The sequence below is a fragment of the Lacerta agilis genome, chromosome 12 (assembly GCF_009819535.1).
Source record: "Lacerta agilis isolate rLacAgi1 chromosome 12, rLacAgi1.pri, whole genome shotgun sequence".
In the NCBI taxonomy this organism is placed as follows: domain Eukaryota; kingdom Metazoa; phylum Chordata; class Lepidosauria; order Squamata; family Lacertidae; genus Lacerta; species Lacerta agilis.
In genome coordinates this window covers 43,690,202-43,710,479 of record NC_046323.1, presented here as the reverse complement: position 1 = coordinate 43,710,479, position 20,278 = coordinate 43,690,202, and the positions used below count along the sequence as shown (strand labels likewise).

Here is a 20,278-nt window from a genome sequence, read left to right as displayed (position 1 = left end):
GCTCTTCAGTCCAGCAACCTCTCCTCTGGGCCCTGCCTTTTCCCAAGCCACTTTTTCCTGGCTGCCGAGCTGCCTTCCTCCACATAGCTGAACAGTGTGTGTTTGTAGGGGTAGGTGGACCTGGGGAGCTCTGAGAGGAAATTCAAACCTGCCCACAATCTACCCTTTACACACTGCTCAGTGGCAGGGTAAAGGGAACGCCTGAGCCTTGCATCGAAATGCCCACAAAAGAAGAGATCACTCCCAAAACCACTCAATGCATTTCTGAGTTGTGCATTGAGAAAAGCCAACTTTTTCAGCAAGCAAAATGAAAGCAAAACAGTGTGCTTAATCAATTTTTAAACTATCCTGCATTGAAAGATCCCTGGATGGGACTTCCGGCGGCGACGCCATCGCCGGGTGGTCGAAGGCTGCCTCGGTTCCGAGGCGCCTTGTCCATCCCGGGGGTTAGGAGCCGCGCTACCGCAGCGCGCGGCTCCGTTTGGGGTGCGGGAAGAGCGTCCCGCACCCTGGGCTCCCCGGCTGTGCCCGCGGAGGCTCCGAACCCTTCCCCTGCCCCCCCTGTAAAGGGGGAGTGGGGGTGAAGGGACAACCGGAGCCGGGCTTCAGGGGACATGCCCCAACCGGGATGCAAATGCGGCGACAAAGCCCGCGGTGAGCGTCCAAGTTCTACCTGCGAAGAATGGAGCTAAAAACCCGGTGGTCGTGAGTAAAGATTTGGATTAAAAATCGCGCTTTTGGAACGATCCGGGGGGAAGGGGAAAGGTAGCCTGCCTCCCTCCCTTCGAGCCGAAGAATGTAACCAAATGAGGGTTTACTGCTACAGAACTGGTTTCAATGTAGCTAAAATTGACACATGAGACTGGCAAACTCTTTTTTCGGGCAGTTAATTAGAGGAAAATATCTCCATTTAAAGTTGCGGTGTTTGCGCTTCAGCACAGAAAAATGGCGTTGAACAAAGAGGAGAGCAGAAATACAACACCCACTTCCTCCTCCTCTGCCAGTATGCTGGGTTTTGTCCTTGAACTGGTATTGAACTCTGGACTAACAGATGAACAGAGACTCACTGCCTTGAAGGTGGAACTTGTTTATAGAAAAGTCAAAGTCTTGTGTGGGGATCTGAAAGGGAACCAATTGCCCACAGAGGAGGCTTTTAAAACTTTTGACACTTATGAAGAATGTCTTGCTAATGAGCTGAGAGAGTGGATGGAAAGATGGAGAGAACTGAGTGAGCAACTTCGGAGAAGAAATTCGCTTTTTGGGGGTGGCAGCCCCAAGGCGACGTTAAGATTTGTTATATCCAGTCCCCGGGGTGTGAGCTCGGGGGCCAGGGACAGAGAATTAAGGTATTTACAAGAAGAAAAGGAACGTTACAAAGAACCGAAGAAGCAGGGAGATGATGAGATGGACACCTCTGAACTCGTGGCAAGAAGAGACATGGACTGTGCCTGGATCTGTGGACGTTGGGAGAGAGAAGTTACACGGATGTTCAGTGCCGATGCCACCAGGAGAAGAATAATGGACAGAGGGGGTGTGGGGTGAAGTCTTAAACAAAATTTAAAGTAGTCTAACACGGCAAATCGAAAGTGGAGGGTGAATACTGTCAACAATATTCTGTTATATTTTTATTTGTATATGAAAGGAGATATTTCAAGTTTTTATGTTATTAGCAGTAATCTTAAGGATAGAAGAATTAGATTTGATGCGAGGAGCAAGATTAAGACTTAGATTAAGTTAAGAAATTGATAAGATTGAATTAAGAAGAACTAGGATGAGGTATTATTATGGTGATGTATTTACTAGTAAGGTGTTGAAAAGATAATTTGATGTAAATATATAATTGAACCAATTTTTTTTTTTTTTTTTTTTTTTTTCTCAGAAGAAATGGTTATAAAATAGATTAAGGATATAAAATCGAAGGTGAAAAGGCAGGGGAAGTCAATGGTCAAGATATGGAAAAAGAAATTTTTCTTTTTAGAAAGATGCTATAAGAATCTTGATACCGTTTGTATTTGTCATATTTGTTTTGTATTTGTGGGTGTGGGTGAGGGTATATGTTGTTTGGAAAAATGCCAATAAATTCTTATAAAAAAAAAAAGAAAGATCCCTGGATGATAAACACAAATGAAAACCACAAAAATTCAACGGCACATTAGAATCATGCAGCTGTAACAAGAAAGAATTACCGTATATCAATCCATCACTAAAGTACAGCAATGAAACAAACAAAAATGACCCCAAACACCTCCATCTGCCCCCAAATAACTGTCTTCATAAGTAGTTCTAAGTAGAGCACATTAAAATGGTCTAAAAGTAAGGTTACCACTGAGGCCACATGGGCCTGTCCGCAGTGACAATGTTAATCAAGCAGTACCCCCAAGCTAAGAACCTGCTCCTCTGAGTTTGGAGAAGAAACTGCAGGCCTGGGTTTGGATGCAACTCTAATGCTAACCATGTCTTAGTTCCTGGGAGCAACAAGGAGAGAAACCAAGTATCTGTGAGTTTAGCCTTGTGCACCAGCACACAATGTGTTCACCTTTAAATCATAGTCATGCTTACCTGTGCTAAGTGACATTTGAACCAAGCCAAAGAGAAACTAATATGTAAAAGAAGAGGCACTTCATTTTGATGTGAAGGCACTTACTTTAAAAACAGAGCATCGAACATCAGCTGAACTTGCATCAAAAGCAAGATCTTCAATTAGAGTTTTTAAGAGATCAGCAAGCACATTTGCAGGAATCATTTCCCAATATTTGAATGCTATTTTACTAACACCAAGCACACCTGTTGAGCGGACTAGAGGTTGAGGATCTTCTAAGAGAGTCTAGAAACAGGGGGGAAATAAAGAATACTAAGTCACAATTTCCAGTCTTCTGTACAGCTAAATAGCTCACATTCTTCCATGTCTATTTTTTCCACTTATATGGGCTTTAAAATATGTCTTCTTCAATACAGTGATTTCTTGTTCTAAAATGTTCATTACCAATGTATATTTTAAACTTACAGTATTTAAGTTTCTGTAGGAGCCAATGATCCAAATAAATGTGTATGTACATTTATACAATAACATTATATTCTAGTATTGAAGGGAAGAGAGAAGCTATCAGCTTTCACTATTCTCTGCCTAATAAGAATCTATGTTTTCAGGGTTTTTACTTTTAGGTTGCTTTGTAATTATGAAGATGCTGAAAAGTTCAAAATAAAGCAAGACAGCTACTTGTAAAATATTTTTAAAAGCACTGATGTCTCCAATTCCATTTTCCAGCAAAACGGTTTTCCTTACTTTTTGCTAACCTTAAATAAAACTAGCTTGATGGAGGGAGGGGAGAGAAACACACAGTGGACTTACAAAGAGCTCATCAAATTGCCTTTGGATTTCATTTTCCATATCTTCTTTATTAAAAGATGGATCAAGAATTGGGAATGCATCAACAAATAGCAAGGCTGCATTTGATCGGACTTCCGAGTTTCTGGCCTGTTACAAAGCAGAAAAGTAGTCAAGTAAATTGTTGGTATATAAACAATGGACAAAGCAAATCCTTAATGCCTAAATCATTGTCATGTGTTAAAAGCAAGGGTGCACAATGAGTTTAAGGTGTGAACCTGCAACAGTGTTAATGGTCCCATTTGAATTCAACTATAAACAATAATTTAATCTTAGAAGAATGAGCCTACGAAAGCCTTGGGCTTATTTGCCCCGTCTTTTTCCAATCCGCCTCCAACACAGCCAGGACAAGCTGTTCAGAAGCTTTTGCTTCCATTTTACCTCAATTTTCTCCACTCAATGAGAATATAAAAATATAATTCCGTTTCAGATGGTTAAGTAAATGGCAACAACACTAGACTTCTCTTCCCTTTCCACACAGCAGCAGGCAAGAGATCCTATTTATTATGGCTAAATAAGCTAGCTGCTTCTAAGCTAGCAGGCACCTGGTGGCGCATTTATCTGCACAATAATGTTTAACAAATATGTGCAAAGGGCTAGTTCTTGAGAAGCAGAGCTCTCTCGGTGGTTCCACGTCAAGATAAAACCGTCATATACTCTTGTAAAAAGGTAAAAAGGTGCACCACCTGGACCTGGGCAAAAGTAAACCTGTCCACAGCCATTATCTGAACATATCAGCATCATTTATTAAACTTATATTTTATGTATTATTTGCTTTCTTACTACTTTGATACAGCCACACTGTAACAAAAGTTATCTGGGTGACTCACAAAGCAAAAATAAAATGATACTCAAACTCAGAAGCAAAGCCAGATTCTGGAGGATCTCCACTCCATGAAGGGGATTTCCACCCTATGCAAAACAAGTTGAACTCTTATTTACAGGAAGACTCCCCTTCTCAACCGAGAGCAGCTCTGTAGTGGCACTTGGCACAGAAGAGAGTACAGTGGTACCTCTGGTTACGTACTTAATTCATTCCGGAGGTCCGTTCTTAACCTGAAACTGTTCTTAACCTGAAGCACCACTTTAGCTAATGGGGCCTCCCGCTGCTGCTGCGCCACCAGAGCACGATTTCTGTTCTCATCCTGAAGCGTTATTTCTGGGTTAGTGGAGTATGTAACCTGAAGCGTCTGTAACCTGAAGTGTCTGTAAACCCGAGGTACCACTGTATGCACCATATATTTTGTCAGATCGATGCTTCGCTAGGCTTGGCCAGTGGTGACTTACAACACAGAAGAATATTGGAAGCTACCTTAAAAAAGGTCCAATTATTAGAACATATTATGAAGACTACAAAAATTATGTAACTTATCATCAGTTTGTCTGTTTGTGTATTTGTCTGTCTGTCTGATTGTTGGTGGGGTTTGTTTTTGGTATGTATGTTGTCAATGTTATTATGAAAATCAATAAAAAAGGTCCAATTATTTTTCAATATCTTTTTCAACAATCTTGATGTAAAAATATCCACAAAGATAATAGGTAACATTTTAAACAATTACTGGTACCTTCAATGCTCTCCAAAGAATTGGTTGATAAAGTCTATAAACAACTTCTTCAACTCCCTGACGACATTTGTTTTGTTTGTGGAAATAGATCAGCAACTGACAAAATGAAAATGCAAATGATGCAGGAAGTTAGTCACTTCATTTCATGGGCTATTTGAGAAATACAACTCCCTTTATCCAGTGATTAGCTTTTGCAAAATAAGAATTCCTGTTGTTTGTGTAAGCAGAAAACCATAGATGATCTTATATGCTAGGGACAGCCAATGTGATGCCCTCCAGATGCAGGACTACAATTCCCATCATCCTTGACCACTGGTCATACTAGTTGGAGCTGACAGGACTCCAACAACATTTGGGGAGCACCATAGGTTACTGCTGTTATATGCTATGTTTAAAAAGTGTTTTGCTTATGAAGATGCTTACAGATAAATATTGGACCACATGATACGAATATTGGAAAGAATGAAGAGTGTAGACATTTCAATTAGCTACTGATAGATGCAAAAGAACCACACAACTATTTGTATGTACCCAATAGGAATTAAATGCTCATTTAGGAGCAACCCTGCCTCCCATCATAGCGATGGCAGGTGATGGACAGGTGGGCAGCCCCACGTACCCATCAAAAAGGGCCCACCCAAGAGTGGGCAAGTTCAGGATCTGGCCTGCCAGTTGGATCCTATTCACCACCCCCAAAGTAGTCTGGCTAAGGTTAAACTGAGGTTTCAGAAAATGTAACAATGCTGAGTGTCAAACTTTTGTGACACACAATAATTGGAAGATACTTTTCAAATTAAATCATTTGTTATTGTATGGTTAGAGCAGAGTGGTGACACACTTTTTAAACATGCATCATTTTGCAACACAGTAATGCAGTTTTACTAGCAAACTGGAGTTTAACTAACCCCTTTCCAGCCACAGGAGGAGCATTTGCATGACATACCTGCACACTGCAGCCGACACACTATCGTGTTACAACACACCGTTTGGAAAGCTCTGGGTTAGAGGGCTGGATTAAGACTGGGGAAACCTAGATTCAAATTCTCACTCAGCCATGAGGCTCAGCAAGTAATGGGCCAGTTGCAATAGGAGGATTTGCACCATCATCCCATGGCTTATAAACCAGTGTATGATCATTTGTGAATCAAGAGCTCTCTATGCATAATCTACTTTACATGGATGTTGCGAGTACGAGAGGGTAGAACTATGCATGCTGCCTTGAGCTCCTTCTAGGAAAGGCAGAATATAAATGCACCAAACAAATATTATCATTAACTACTGGGGTCCTCAATGCTGGAGAAGTTTTTCTAAAAGACAGCTTGCCAATTACCATCAGTGTTCTCCTGCTGTTTACAGCTTCAGGAGAGCACAATACGTGTTCTGGGGGATCACCCTGCAAGGCAAAAGTGAAGCCCAGCCAGGCCTTCATTTGTGTACATTGAGTATGCATCCTAAAAGACACCCAAGGCACTGAGCAATGTGTGAGCTTCCTATGGCAGATTCACAGGAATTTCTCTGTGGAAAGGGAAAAGATAGGAATTCTGAAAGCCACTGGTTTAACATGAATATCAACGCACCTCTCGCACTTTAGAGTTTAATGGAGAGTTCCTGGGGAGGTGAATTGCTTGATGCATGAAATCCTGAATGCAGCTATGTTCAATCACCTAAAATAAGAACAAATACACATCCTCATCCATATGAAAAATTAGGGCTAAGTTATTGAAGCAACTGCGCTTGACTTCTAACTTGTCTCTGAGCCAAATTCTAAATGCCCGTGTTGTCTTCAAAACCTATTACAGTTTGAGGCCAGTATATCTGAAGGACATGCTTTCTCCTGCACAGGTATAGCGAAAAGACAAAAAGACAGTCACGGGATATAGTAACCAAAGAACAAAAGTACAAAGACTCAGCCGTGACAATCCCTGAAACGAGATGGAGATGTTGTGAAGATATAAACCAAACTAAACTAAACTCAAATTCAAAAAATCGGGGTGAGGGCCCCTAAACAGCTATATATGGAATTAAACAAAAATATATCCAACTAAAATGAAAAACTCTCAGAACGAAAACCCTAACGAGATGCCGGCTCTTTTCTCGTTTCACTGGATGTAGTCTGTTTCCTCAGAGGGAAATTAATTATAGAGACTGTAGGACGCTGAACAAAGCTATCAAAGCTGCAAAAAACCAACTATCAAAGCTGCAAAAAACAAATGAAGGAATAAAGAGCAGTAGGGGGAAATTACTCCCAAACTATTTAATGTTAGTTGAACCAAGGTTAGCTAACCTAAAACAGTGCTGATAACAAGACTCATTACTTTGAAAAAATGAAGCCACACGGGCTCCTACAACAAGCTGCTACAGATACATGATTAAGACTGCTGTTTAGGGGCCCTCACCCCGACTTTTTGAATTTGAGTTTAGTTTAGTTTGGTTTATATCTTCACAACATCTCCATCTCATTTCAGTGATTGTCACGGCTGAGTCTTTGTACTTTTGTTCTTTGGTTTCTCCTGCACAGGGGCAACTGCCTACCAAGATCTTCAACCAAGGCCATCCTATGTGTCTTAGGGCCAGAAGTACATTTAGTAGGGACCAAGGAGAGTGACTTTCTTGTGGCTGCACCTGCACTTTGGCACTGGCTCCTATGGGAGGCTTGCCTGGACTCCAATTTAACTGTTTTCAGTCAGGTTGCCAAAACATTCTTTACAGGAAGGCTTTGGGAATCAAAAGTGGTTTTTAATCTCTCCTACTTACTGAATTGTTTCAAACTGCTGGAGGCTGTTTGATCAAGCTGTCTTTTAATTGGCAGCTTATATTTTCTGTATTTTTATTCTGATGGCCTATTTTTTGTTATAATTGTTAATGCTATTGTGGTTTGGCACCTTGAGCTGTATTGATGAGATTATAAACCGAAATGAATATACTTACGGTGCCCCCTGGTATAATTCTCAGTGCAAACAAGCAAGACAGCACCTTCGTGCCATATATAATGTATATAAGACCTCTGGTGCATCTACTCTGCCAGCTAGTTATGCACAAGCCAAGCTAGCTTACAAACGCACACAGAAAATGGCCAAACGTGAGTGGCAACACAATCGCTGGCAGGCTTTGATTACTGCTTCAAAATCGCACAGATCCAGGGAATTCTGGTCTTTGATCAACAGAAGGGCGAGGAAATACCCAAGGGCAGTTATCCCTGCACCGACATGGGAATTGTTCCTGAAGAAATGCTTCTCACAGGCAGATGCTCCCTCTGCCCACCTGATGCATCTGTTTACCCACTTACCTATTTGGCCTCCCACCGATTCTGATGAAATTGCCAAGCTAATAGCTCAGCTGAAACTAGGTAAAGCCCCAGGGTCCGATCTGATCCCTGCTGAGGCCATTAAACTACACCCAAAATGGTGGGCTGGCATCTTGGCCAAAACCTTTGATGCAATCAACGCTTCCGGCCTCATCCCCAAAATATGGAAGGAGGCCATTATAGTACCAATTCACAAAAAAGGATCTCCAACAGAGCCGGAAAACTACCGTAACATCAGCCTCCTTTCAATCATAGGGAAAATCTATGCCCGTTTTTTGCTGACTAAACTATTGCGATGGGTAGATGAGACTAACCAGATTGGCCATGAACAAGCAGGGTTTAGAACTAAACGCTCTACAACCGACCATGCGATAGTTCTTTATCATCTTGCACGGAAGTACTCCTCCCCTCCCCGGGGCTACCTCTGTGCCGCCTTCTTAGACTTAAAGGCAGCCTTTGACAGCGTTCCTAGAAATATCCTATGGGAGAAACTTGCAAAACAGGGTATCGATAGAAGACTCTTATGGCTTATAAGTCAGCTCCACGAAGGTACCCTTGCCAGAGTGAGACTTACTCCTGCGGGTGACCTCACCAACTCGATACCAATAAACAAGGGAGTTCGCCAAGGATGCATACTGGCTCCCTGCCTATTTAACCTATTCATCAGCGACATGCGAGCACCTCTAGTCAACTCATCTCCAAGTACACACGCGCCCAGACTAGCGGACTACCGCTGCCCACTCCTTTTATATGCGGACGATGCGGTAATTCTATCTTACTCACGTGTTGGACTAACCAGGGCCTTGAAGATCTTTGCCACGTATTGTCAACTCAACCAATTAACTATTAACCATGCTAAATCCAAGATTCTGATTTTCTCCAGAAGTCGGAGATTATACGAATGGAAGCTTGGCGGAGCAAAAATAGAGCAAGTTCTAAAATTCCAATATCTAGGAGTTATTTTTCAATACAATCTGGGGTGGAAAGCTCAAATTCAACACCTACTTAACAAGGCCAAAACTCTGTCATACGCGCTCCTCCGATTCTTTTTTTCGGATGGAGCTTTGCATGTTCCCTCAGCCCTAAAGGTGTTTAAGGCAAAAGTGGTGAGCGTGCTTGCTTATGCTGCCCCGCTTTGGGCTGCGATGACAGATCTTGCCCCTCTTGAGACGCTGCAAAATCAATTCCTACGCCGGCTCCTAATGCTCCCCCTGTGTGTAAGCAATGCAGCCATTCGCCTAGAATTGAAGATTGTATCCTTAGAAACTTGCCTGTGGAAGCAAGTCTTCAATTATTGGTTAACATTGTGGCATAGATTACCAAGCCACTACCTTGTCCAATGCTTATGGCGAGATGAATTCTCTAGCCTTTGGACTAGTAGAATTCATGCCAAACTCCTGAGTTATGGAATCTCTCCTTCAGATTCCCTAAAATTAGATCAAACTACTGCTCAAAGACTGATCCGCCAAAGACTGGATGACATCGATCTACAGCGAAATTATATGCTGGGGGGAGGTGTTTGTTCGCCCCAGAACATTGGTATCACCTTAACTTACTGCGTTCCATCATACCTCTCCTCCCTTTCGACTGTTGTCCATAGACTGGCCTTCACCAAAGCGAGGTTCAATGTTTTTCCCTCCAATGTCCTGAGACATAGATTCTCAAAGGGCCAAGCCTCCGCCATGTGCGAATGTGATGAGACACTGGAGTCTCTCCAGCACATTATGTTCGCTTGCCCCTTGTTCAACGTGCCACGGGCAAATTTGCTGGGATCAATCATACAGAAACTAGAGGGCACCCCACCAGAATTCCACCTTGCCCAAATCTTGCAGGATAAGGACGCTCATACGACCCTGAAAGTGGCAAGGTTCCTGGTCGCTGTCCTTACCCAAAAGCGACGCCAAGGAGCACTACAAGCTAGCTAAGACTTAGTTTGCCATTCTATTTTATTGTATTTTATTGTTACTGTGGGGTTTTAGCGGCTGTTGTTCCCACTTGCACAAACTGTTTTCTATGTGTTTTTTATTTGTATGGGCCTATGGCCGTAAATAAAATAAAATTCTCAAAGAGCCTAGTTTCCCAGTGTCTTGCTCCCTGCAGAAGTAGTTCCATCCAACTGCTGTCTGCCTGTGAATGGAGCTAATGCAAACAGAGCTTAGGTCACTGAGTCTTCACGTGAATTGTCTAGTGAAGATAATGAATGCTGTACCAGTCCTCCGGAAAATAACTGCTCCTCCACAAAGAAAGACTAACTACTTAGCATAGAAGATCCATACACCTCTTGGATATGTCAGTATCAGTGCTTATTTACAACTGATCTTTCTGCTAAGTGTTTAGTAAAGGCGGCCTTTCACCTCGCTTGCTTGTAGTTGTGATATGTGTACACAATCTGGTTGCCTCTACCTACATTGGCTTCAAGATTTAGAGTGCCAACACATTTAAGAGCAAAGACAAGTAGCAACTTTGAAACAATATACCTCCAGTATATTCCCTGAAGCCTTCTTCCAGGCTCTGAAATAAACCTCAGCAATGTGTGTCATCAGGGACCTGCATTAGTAAATGAAGATATAATTAAGATTAGGAAACAGTCTAGGGCTAGTAACTATTTTAAGTTGTAACTATGTCACCATGCACTCTTGAGTCAAGACTGCACAAGCAAGATCAGTTGGTTCAAGTGATGGTTCCTTTAGAACAGACCTCACAAAATAACAGTAGAGAACATACCTTCAAGAGGCATTACCTCCACAATTCACTCAGCCCTAATCTGGCCACTCTAATAACCAACAACAGGCAAAGGGTTCTGAAACCTTCTTGTAATGGACAGAGGCAGATATTCTATAAGAAACTGAATCCTTATTATTATTATTATTATTAGCTGTATCTTGCCCAGGGCAACCCAGAGCAACATACAAACAACTAAATGAACAAAAAAGCATGCATAGATGCATTAAAACAGAGAGGAAACTGAGACATACATTTAAAACATCCCACCCCCATAGGACATAGATAGGCAAAGGTCTGGTAAGAGAAGTAAGTTTTTGCCTGGCACTTATAGATATATAATGAAGTCTTAGGATATGAATGTATTTTCCCTAATAGTTTTATGGCCACACTATATTATCTACCTATACACATTTTGGGGGATGGGGGGTGGGCATGACCACAAGCATAAAACAAAGCGGTAGCAAGTGCCTTCAGTCCAACATACCTAGGAAAACACAACAGCTGATTTTTAACAGTCCCATGTATCATTTTAATGAAGTTCACGTTCCATGTGAAAAGAAAACTCAGGAATCTTCTCCCCTGAAAGAGATGTAAGGCAAGGCAACTTCACAAATAGCCAAATGGGCTTTTTAATATTCACAACTAAGTAATGTGACATTTATAATAATAATAATTTGTTTGTACCCCCACCCATCTGGCTGGGTCCCCCCCAGCCACTCTGGGCGGCTTCCAACAAATATTAAAATACATGAAAATATCACAGATTAAAAACGTCCCTAAACAGGGCTGCCTTCAGGTATTTGTTTATCTCCTTGACCTCTGATGGGAGGGCGTTCCACAGGCGGGTGCCACTACCGAGAAGGCCCTCTGCCTGGTTCCCTGTAGCTTTGCTTCTTGCAGTGAGGGAACCGCCAGAAGGCCCTTGGCGTTGGATCTCAGTGTCCGGGCTGAACAATGGGGGTGGAGACGCTCCTTCAGGTATACAGGACCGGGGCCGTTCAGGGCTTTAAAGGTCAGCACCAACACTTTGAATTGTGCTCGGAAACGTACTGGGAGCCAATGTAGATCTCTCAGGATGGGTGTTATGTGGTCCCGGTGGCCACTCCCAGTCACCAGTCTAGCTGCCGCATTCTGGATTAATTGCAGTTTCCAGGTCACCTTCAAAGGTAGCCCCACATAGAGCGCATTGCAGTAGTCCAAGCGGGAGATAACTAGAGCATGTACCACTTTGGCGAGACTGTCTGCGGGCAGGTAGGGTCTCAGTCTGCGTACCAGATGGAGCTGGTAGACAGCCGCCCTGGACACAGAATTAACCTGCGCCTCCATGGACAGCTGTGAGTCCAAAATGACTCCCAGGCTGCGCACCTGGTCCTTCATGGGCACAGTTACCCCATTCAGGACCAGGGAGTCCCCCACACCCACCCGCCCCCTGTCCCCCTAAAACAGTACTTCTGTCTTGCAAGGATTCAACCTCAATCTGTTAGCCACCATCCATCCTCCAACCGCCTCCAGGCACTCACACAGGACCTTCACCACCTTCACTGGTTCTGATTTGAAAGAGAGGTAGAGCTAGGTATCATCCGCATACTGATGAACCCCCAGCCCAAACCCCCTGATGATCTCTCCCAGCGGCTTCATATAGGTATTAAAAAGCATGGGGGAGAGGACGGAACCCTGGGGCACCACACAAGTGAGAGCCCGGGGTCTGAACACTCATCCCCCACCACCACTTTCTGAACACGGCCCAGGAGGAAGAAGTAAATTCATAGGATTTACGGCTATAATATACTATATTGATGGGATTACACTGCACAACATGTATTCAAGGCAGCTAACAAAAGACTTAAAATATTAAAGCAGCAGAACACACAATTGAAACCAAGTTCTTTAAAAGCAACAAAACCCACACACAGCATAAGTAATCCTGGGGTAGGAAACCTGCAGCCCTCCAGATGGTTTTGGACTTTAGCCGTCAGCTGATAGGAGCTGGAGGCCAATACCATATGGAGGGTGACAGGTCCACTTCTCCAGTATGTTTGACCAGAAAAACCCTTCCAAAACCCAGTACATCTGTAGCCAAACAAGCAAAAGAACTCCCATCCCCCCAAAAAAAACATTGAAACAAGTAGGTCTTAACTATTTTCTTCAAAGAATGGGGTAGAAGGCAAGTAAATATCCTGCATTCATCAGGTTGCTGAACATACATACCTTGTGAGAAAATCTTAATTCTATGCTCCCCCTCCCTAAGACTTGTTTTATTTTTTGTAGGCATCAACTTATCACCCAATAATTTAAAAAAGTGAGAAAATATATTTAGAAAAAGCACACTTACCTCTTCTTTTTTAATATGGCCAATACTCATAAAGCACTGGAGTAATAAATCTTTCACTTCATTACTCTCCTCTGAGTCATAATCAAAACACAGTAAAGCCTGGTGAAGATGCCATAGACGGACTATATCCACACCCTAGGGGAGATGCACAATTGCATTTGTGTGTGAGGATTATGAGGTGAGAGACATCTTTCAGTCATGCAATATGCACCAAAGTACTGGAGCTTACAGTATCAATTAGCTCAAGCACAAATTAATTACAAGTTTCTTACTCTATAATATTTTTGCAAGAAAAAATATTGCCATGCTGCAGTTCACATGATCGTGTACTGGTGGCCACACAAACTGCAACGTGGCAAAAGAAAAACAGGCAGGCAGATGAGCAAGTGAGCAAATGGCATGGGTGGTGGGAGGCCCAGACAAGCTGCAAAAGAACAGCCAGGACAGATCCCCAGCAACTGCCCTACTTTGCTGTTGCCATGCACCCGACACTGACATCACTCTTTCAGTTTCAGCAGTGTCAGAGGCCAAGGAGGAACTAAGTGGCAAGATAGCAGATGGTTGCTGGGGAGTTGTTTCAGTAGACAAGCAGCCTCAGGTGAGTAGGAAGTGAGTATGAGCAGGTGGATCAGTGCCGGACATGCTTTGCAAGCCTTCCCACTCTCCATATCACTGCTACTGGTTCCTACAGGAGTGTGGGAAGGCTTGCAAAGGCCACCCAACACTGATCCGTCTGACCCATTTCCAGCTGAGATAGGTAATCTGGATTAATGCAGCCTATTGAAGTATGATCTTCTCTTGAGTAGCCTGGAAGATTGGGCAGAGGGGTAAAGCTGTTTCTGGATAGCCCTGACATACAGAGCAGAGAAGCTATCCTGAAGCTTTAGCATGGACATAGTGAAAGGTTAAATTAAACATTGGCATGCATCTTAGGGGGTATGTTTGGGTCTGAAGGTACTTCAAGGGGACAGGGAAGTGTGGGGTGAGTAGCTGGGGACGGCAAGTGGAGCGAGCAAGGGTAGAAGCCCCCAGTGTATATAAACATGACTTAACTTATTAAATATATAAAGCATACCGCAACAATTTTCTTTTCAAGACTCTTTTTCAGAAGCATGATGAAAGCACTTTTCCCAAACTCTTCTTTTCCTTCAAGTCCCTTCTCCCACCATCGCTCACATAGGCATTGGATGGCTCCCAGCAGAGATTTTTCAGAGTCAGGTAATGTGTAAAGAATGCCTGCAACAAAATCATAACAAGCACACTTAAATTTATGTGTCAAAAAGTGACTGCTAGCCATCTTAAAATGCTTCAAGAAACGTAACTCAAAGCTGATTTCCTTATGTTGCTGTACAAAATGCCAGCCACAAGACAGCTGTCTTTCGGAAAAATTGTTTTACTGCCAAACTCAGTATGCAAACTCAGTAACTGTATCCTTGTCATTTCAATTTCTTGGGAAAATTTGATGTGACCTTAGGAGCAGTTAACCACTGCATACATAATTTTGTAAAACATAAACAGATAAACCAGGGGGACCCAAATTGGATTGGGTCCATAGTCTGGGTGGCTTTAACTATTTCTCCCATGGTCCCATTGAAAATCAGGGGAGCTAGGTGCCTCATATTTGCAATGGCATCAAAGCTTCTATTGGTCCCAGCAGGCACTCTCTATTGTGAATGGATTATGGGGGAGGGACCATTCTGGTCGGGATGGTAGTACAAGGCCCTCCGTTCTCCCTCCACAGCATATAGAAATATAGTGATTCCTATGAGATGTGTATGACTAAACAGGGGATGGACCACACTTAGGTTTAAGCACAACTTTGGATGAATTTGTGTTTTGACCAAGGTTATAGTTTTGTTTCAATAAGTTCATTACAGTCGTTTTACAGTCTGAAACCCACATCAAGTGTACTTGAAGCTTGTAAAGCACTTACGCCCACTTGCTAAGCTATAAGCATATCAATAGATACAATATTTACACCAACATTTTAGGTTACTACTTTGTTGCTATGCAAACCAGTGAATCTATTGAGATAAGTGGTTATATGACATGTAATATGGTTTTCAAAATATGCCATAAAGGAACAATAATAGCTAAAGAAAAGATGGGTTTTAAATGTTCAAGGAACATGCAATTGTATGAAGAAAGCCATAAGCCAGCAGGTTTAAATTACTTCCACTTCCAGAAGTGGCATTCCTATTATTTTAAATATTTGCTTGTTAACTCAAAGGATGTTTAGCACATTATCAATACAGTGGTACCTCGGGTTAAGAGCTTAATTCGTTCTGGAGGTCCGTTCTTAACCTGAAACTGTTCTTAACCTGAGGTACCACTTTAGCTAATGGGGCCTCCTGCTGCCGCCGCACGATTTCTGTTCTCATCCTGAAGCAAAGTTCTTAACCTGAGGTACTATTTCTGAGTTAGCGGAGTCTGTAACCCGAGGTACCACTGTATACCAAAGATCCCAATATGCCGAGATAAACTGAAATACATACCATTTAATATCAGTGCACATTCTAAAAGAGCTTTGAAGTCTACATTTTCATCTACTGTGGGTATGGAAGTAGTAACTACAGTGGCAACACCTTGGATGACAGCTGTGGTTTCTTCCTAAAAGTGAGAGAGGTACACTTACTTAACAAGGCTATGAAGTTACCGGTAAACTACAACATCAGGCCACAATTATTCAAGAAAGGCTGAAAGCAGTATGATTTGGCTTAATATTAGCTGGAATAAAATCCTTTGCTGAAAGGTATTTAAATATGTCCTCCCTTTATTAAATGCAGGTACTAATTTATTTATTTTTTACTAGGCAGTATTTACAATTATGGTAGAGCAGCACTGCTGTGATTCCCCATTAAAACCTATTGTGAGAGTAAGTGTCTTTCCAAACATCATGAACGTGATCTAGCCAGTCAAGCACTTTCCAGCAGAAAATATTTAAACACATGTTAAGCTCTCTCACTGAAATTAACAGGACACAGATTTTTGCATGTCTTTTTCTCCTCCTTGCAGTATATTTTTGTTTCCTTGTCCTTTTCAGGATCTGCCACTGTTCAACTTTTGAGGTTTAGAAAACAAAAACAAAGCAAGTAAAAAACTTTGTACCAGTTTGTAAGTAGCAACTAGTTACAAACAGGTTTTACAACAACATCCGATCAACTGATGCGAATTCATATTCATGATGCAGAATATAAGCTTTGAAGTAACACAGTACTCTTCCTTAAGCTGTTAAAAAAATTATCAATTAATCTACAAATTTTCAGTAAAAGAACTTGAACCAAGAAGAAATAAATTCATTGAATTAGGAGCTGAGAGCCAATTAACCTAAGTGGATAGACTAGGTAACTGTGTTTTTTTAAGAGAGAGTAGGTTTCAAAGGACCCTTAAAGTAACAGACTGGGTTGTGTCCAATCAAGCTCTACTCAGAGTAGATCCTCTTAAAACAATGGGTCTAAATTAGCTGTAAGACATTATTTTCAGTACAGTATAGTGAAGAAAACTCACACAATTCTGCTCTGCTTTCCTGAAGAAAGCAGCTGAGATTTTGATGAATAATAAGCCTTCATTTCATTCATGTTAACAAAGGCACCTGCAACTTGCATTTGAGATTCTAAAACTATTACCAGCATGCTTTCCCCTGACCCTTCTGCTGTATAAAAGCTAGAATGGACAATGTGTGGAGAAGCCCAGCATAAGCCATTCTGACGGAACTACAGGATGTAAATCAGAGGTGGGAAACCTGCAGTCTGTAGGCGAAACTTGGGCCTCCCCATTTGGCCTATGGAGCTGTTTTCAGAAACCACGGCCATCTACCTCATGCCTGCAATCATATATATGCAATCAGGTGTGGGGGAGGTAAACACAGTTGCACAGGGAGTTCAATCCTGCTTTGTGTAGGGTTTGAGTGTGCCTGAACTCAAGCTAGCATGCCTTAACCCAGCTGACAAGGGTAGAGAAGCTAAGGATCTGGCTGGCCAGGCCAAAAGGATCCCCACCCCTGATGTAAATGAAATTGACATAAAAGGAGTGCATATGAAAGGTTTCTGGTGTCTAAGGTAACAGCCACATAAATGAACAAATGGATAAATAATTACAGTAATTGTATTAGCTCATGAAAACATAGCATGGAATCTGTTTGAAATAATAAATACCCTTTTAGCAGCCATCTCAGTTTCCATGTCATCATCACAGTCTTCTCCAACTCTCTGCCATTCTTCTATTGGGTCTTCCACTAAAACTTGTGCCAACCACTGTGTTAACTTCTCCCACAATGCTTTTTTCTGCTTTCTAGATAATTCTTGCAACAACTCATTCAAATCAAATGGATCTGCTGCATCTTTCTGTAAAAATGATATAAACCAAAAGTTTGTCACTGAACAAAAGCGTTTCATCCCACTCCAGGCACATTTTTTTCTCTTTGTATTTACTTACATGAAGTTGGATAAAATGCAAGAACTCCTTGTTGGCACAATTAAAAGCAGCCTGTAGAAAAGCTTCACGTTTTGCCATGTTGTATCACTTTGCAATCCATAAAAGTCTAAGGGGAAAACATTGAAACAGGAAATCCAATTTAATACCAGAACAGCAATTCAGAACATGTTTGGCATACAAACCTAGTTCACACACCACATTACATTTTTAATATGTATAAGAAGCATGTATGTGCAGACTGCTCAAATGTCTCAGATCTGCTTCTCCCCTACTCCTTACCTTGACACACTAGAGTGGAAACAAACCAGAGACTAGTTTCATACTAGGTGCAAACTACTGATTATGGTTTGTTTTCTCCCCCTCCCTTGCAAAAAAAGAAAAGAAAAACTTTGCCTTCAGGTTGCTTGCTTCCAAGAAAACATCTATTGCCTCACTAACCACTGCCCCACTAGGTTACCTCCTTTAAACCTGGCAGCATCTGCACTTCGACTCCTTGCAGCAACTGTCTCCTGCACTGTTGCCCTGGCTCTTTCTAAAGATGTATTCTGGCCCAGCTGTCTTTACAGGATTTTTTTCCACCACATAACTGAATGTAATTAACTGCTGCTGTTTTAATTTGGCCATGAATTATTGCCCATCTGGTAGCAATGGAAGTTTTACTGCTATTTTTGGTAATATCTGTAGTTTTAGATTATTCCGTACACTGCTTTAGGTACTGTCTCTTTATGTTTTCTATACTTAAGTAAATTAACGGACTGGCAACTGTTCTGGCAACTGGGTAGAACATGTAGTATAACTAGCCTTACTACAATAGCTCACTAGTTCCAGCTGCTGGTGATTCACTTCTTTATTGTCCTGCACAATGTGAATTTTGAGAAAAGAGATGACAAAGATGAAAGTATCCATAGGTTTTCTCTCCTTGCTGTTTTTGCCTACAACATGCTTACTGTGGCCATTTGCTCCCCCCCCCCCCAGCCAACCCTACCCCTTTTTCCCCCAACCACATGTTCCTGAAGTTGAAGGAAGAATATTTTTATATTGTTTCTGATTTTTTTAAGGAACTGAAGGCAAAACACACAATATTCCTTTCATCATCACATAACTCTGTTCCCATAGGTATGGGATTCTTTTCTTTTCTTTTCTATTCACAGTAGACCACTGAAATTAATGGACCTAGGTTAAGTAAAATAATTTCCACCTTGTATACAATCCCCTCCTCCTCCTGTCACTTCTCTGTTTCAGATGCACCTAGAAGTCACTAAATAACAACAAACCATTTCAAAGGTGTGCTTTTACCTCACTTTTTTTCGAGAAAAGGCACCCTGCGCAACCTACAAACGCCAGTATAGTAAGGCAGTCCTTCCCCCTGAGGCTTGCTATCTAAAAGGCACGTCACACGAGGAAAAAGGGACGGGACGATAATAGGCTGTTCTACCGTTGTGGAATAGAGAAAGCAGGGCTGGGCGGGTCCTTAGCATTAATCCTGTTCACTCTTCAGGCTCCCTAGGAAGCTGCTGGGCATTGGCCACTGTCAAGAATAGGTCACCACAGACCTAGCTTGCCCTAACATAATTCCGTTTCAGTTACAGGTAGGTAGCCGTGTTGGTCTGCCATAGTCAAAACAAGATAAAAAATAAAAAAAATCCTTCCAGTAGCACTTTAGAGACCAACTAAGAAGAAGTGTGCATGCACACGAAAGCTCATACCAAGAACAAACTTAGTTGGTCTCTAAGGTGCAACTGGAAGGATTTTTTTTTATTTTTTTTATAATTCCGTTTATAATTCACCTGCCACGGCTTCGCCCTCTCACCTCAAAACCCACCGTTGAGACTCCACGACCAGCTCCGTTTGGCGCCCGCACAGCTGGATTCGAATTCTCCCGCGAGCGGCAATGTCAAGAGATGACGCATGCGCGCCAGAGGCCGGCTCGCGGCTAGTCATTGGACGAAGCTCGGAAGCAAGGGCGGGGAGAGGCCGCGCGGCGAGACTTCTTCCGGTCCGCCACCGCCGCGCGCGTGCGCACTTGTCCGTCAGCTTTCGGTTGGGACCCGGAGGCCGAAGCGCCTGTCTCAGTGGTAGCGCTGCTGCGTTTCAAGGCCTTCAGGGCGATTGCAAAGGGTGTGGGATTGTGCGCGCTTGAAGGGTTCGTTCGCTGAGGTGGTTGGTTTTTCAGAAATAATATGTATTAAGACGTGAGGTAAAACTCGCGTCTGTCTGGCGTTTATTGGGGGGGGGGGGGCTCTCGAGACATCCATCATAACACAATAGGAATAAACCACACACACACACACACCCCAATTAAACACAGGAGGCTTCTTTACGAGTATGCCATGCCTAGGACTGCACGCTTAATAGTGCAATTCTTTTCTCTTTTTTACGCATTTTTCAAACATTATATACAGTACATCTCACAGTTGTTCTTTAATTATTTCTCAAGGCTTCGCCGTCCATCCCTCCTAGTTGACCTTTCTTAAACTGCACATCCTTTTGGTCCAACCAATTACATTCTACTTAAATTCCTTTCTGTTTCAGTG

The 20,278-nt window shown here is 42.4% G+C and overlaps 1 protein-coding gene across 1 annotated transcript in view; it reads right to left on the bottom strand.

The window, feature by feature from the left end:
• The window catches only part of NCAPG2 (non-SMC condensin II complex subunit G2), a 57,847-nt gene extending 38,189 nt beyond the window's left edge, over positions 1-19,658 (bottom strand). The window contains exons 1-12 of the mRNA XM_033165121.1: positions 19,567-19,658; positions 17,745-17,850; positions 17,465-17,653; positions 15,806-15,920; positions 14,386-14,546; positions 13,311-13,445; positions 11,463-11,557; positions 10,732-10,801; positions 6,528-6,614; positions 4,951-5,046; positions 3,350-3,475; positions 2,645-2,824 (exon numbers count right to left, since the gene is read on the bottom strand). Coding sequence (XP_033021012.1) covers positions 2,645-2,824; positions 3,350-3,475; positions 4,951-5,046; positions 6,528-6,614; positions 10,732-10,801; positions 11,463-11,557; positions 13,311-13,445; positions 14,386-14,546; positions 15,806-15,920; positions 17,465-17,653; positions 17,745-17,822 — 1,332 coding nt within the window. The 5' untranslated portion in view covers positions 17,823-17,850; positions 19,567-19,658. The remainder of the gene's footprint in view (positions 1-2,644; positions 2,825-3,349; positions 3,476-4,950; positions 5,047-6,527; positions 6,615-10,731; positions 10,802-11,462; positions 11,558-13,310; positions 13,446-14,385; positions 14,547-15,805; positions 15,921-17,464; positions 17,654-17,744; positions 17,851-19,566) is intronic.
• Between the last annotated feature and the right edge of the window lie 620 nt (positions 19,659-20,278).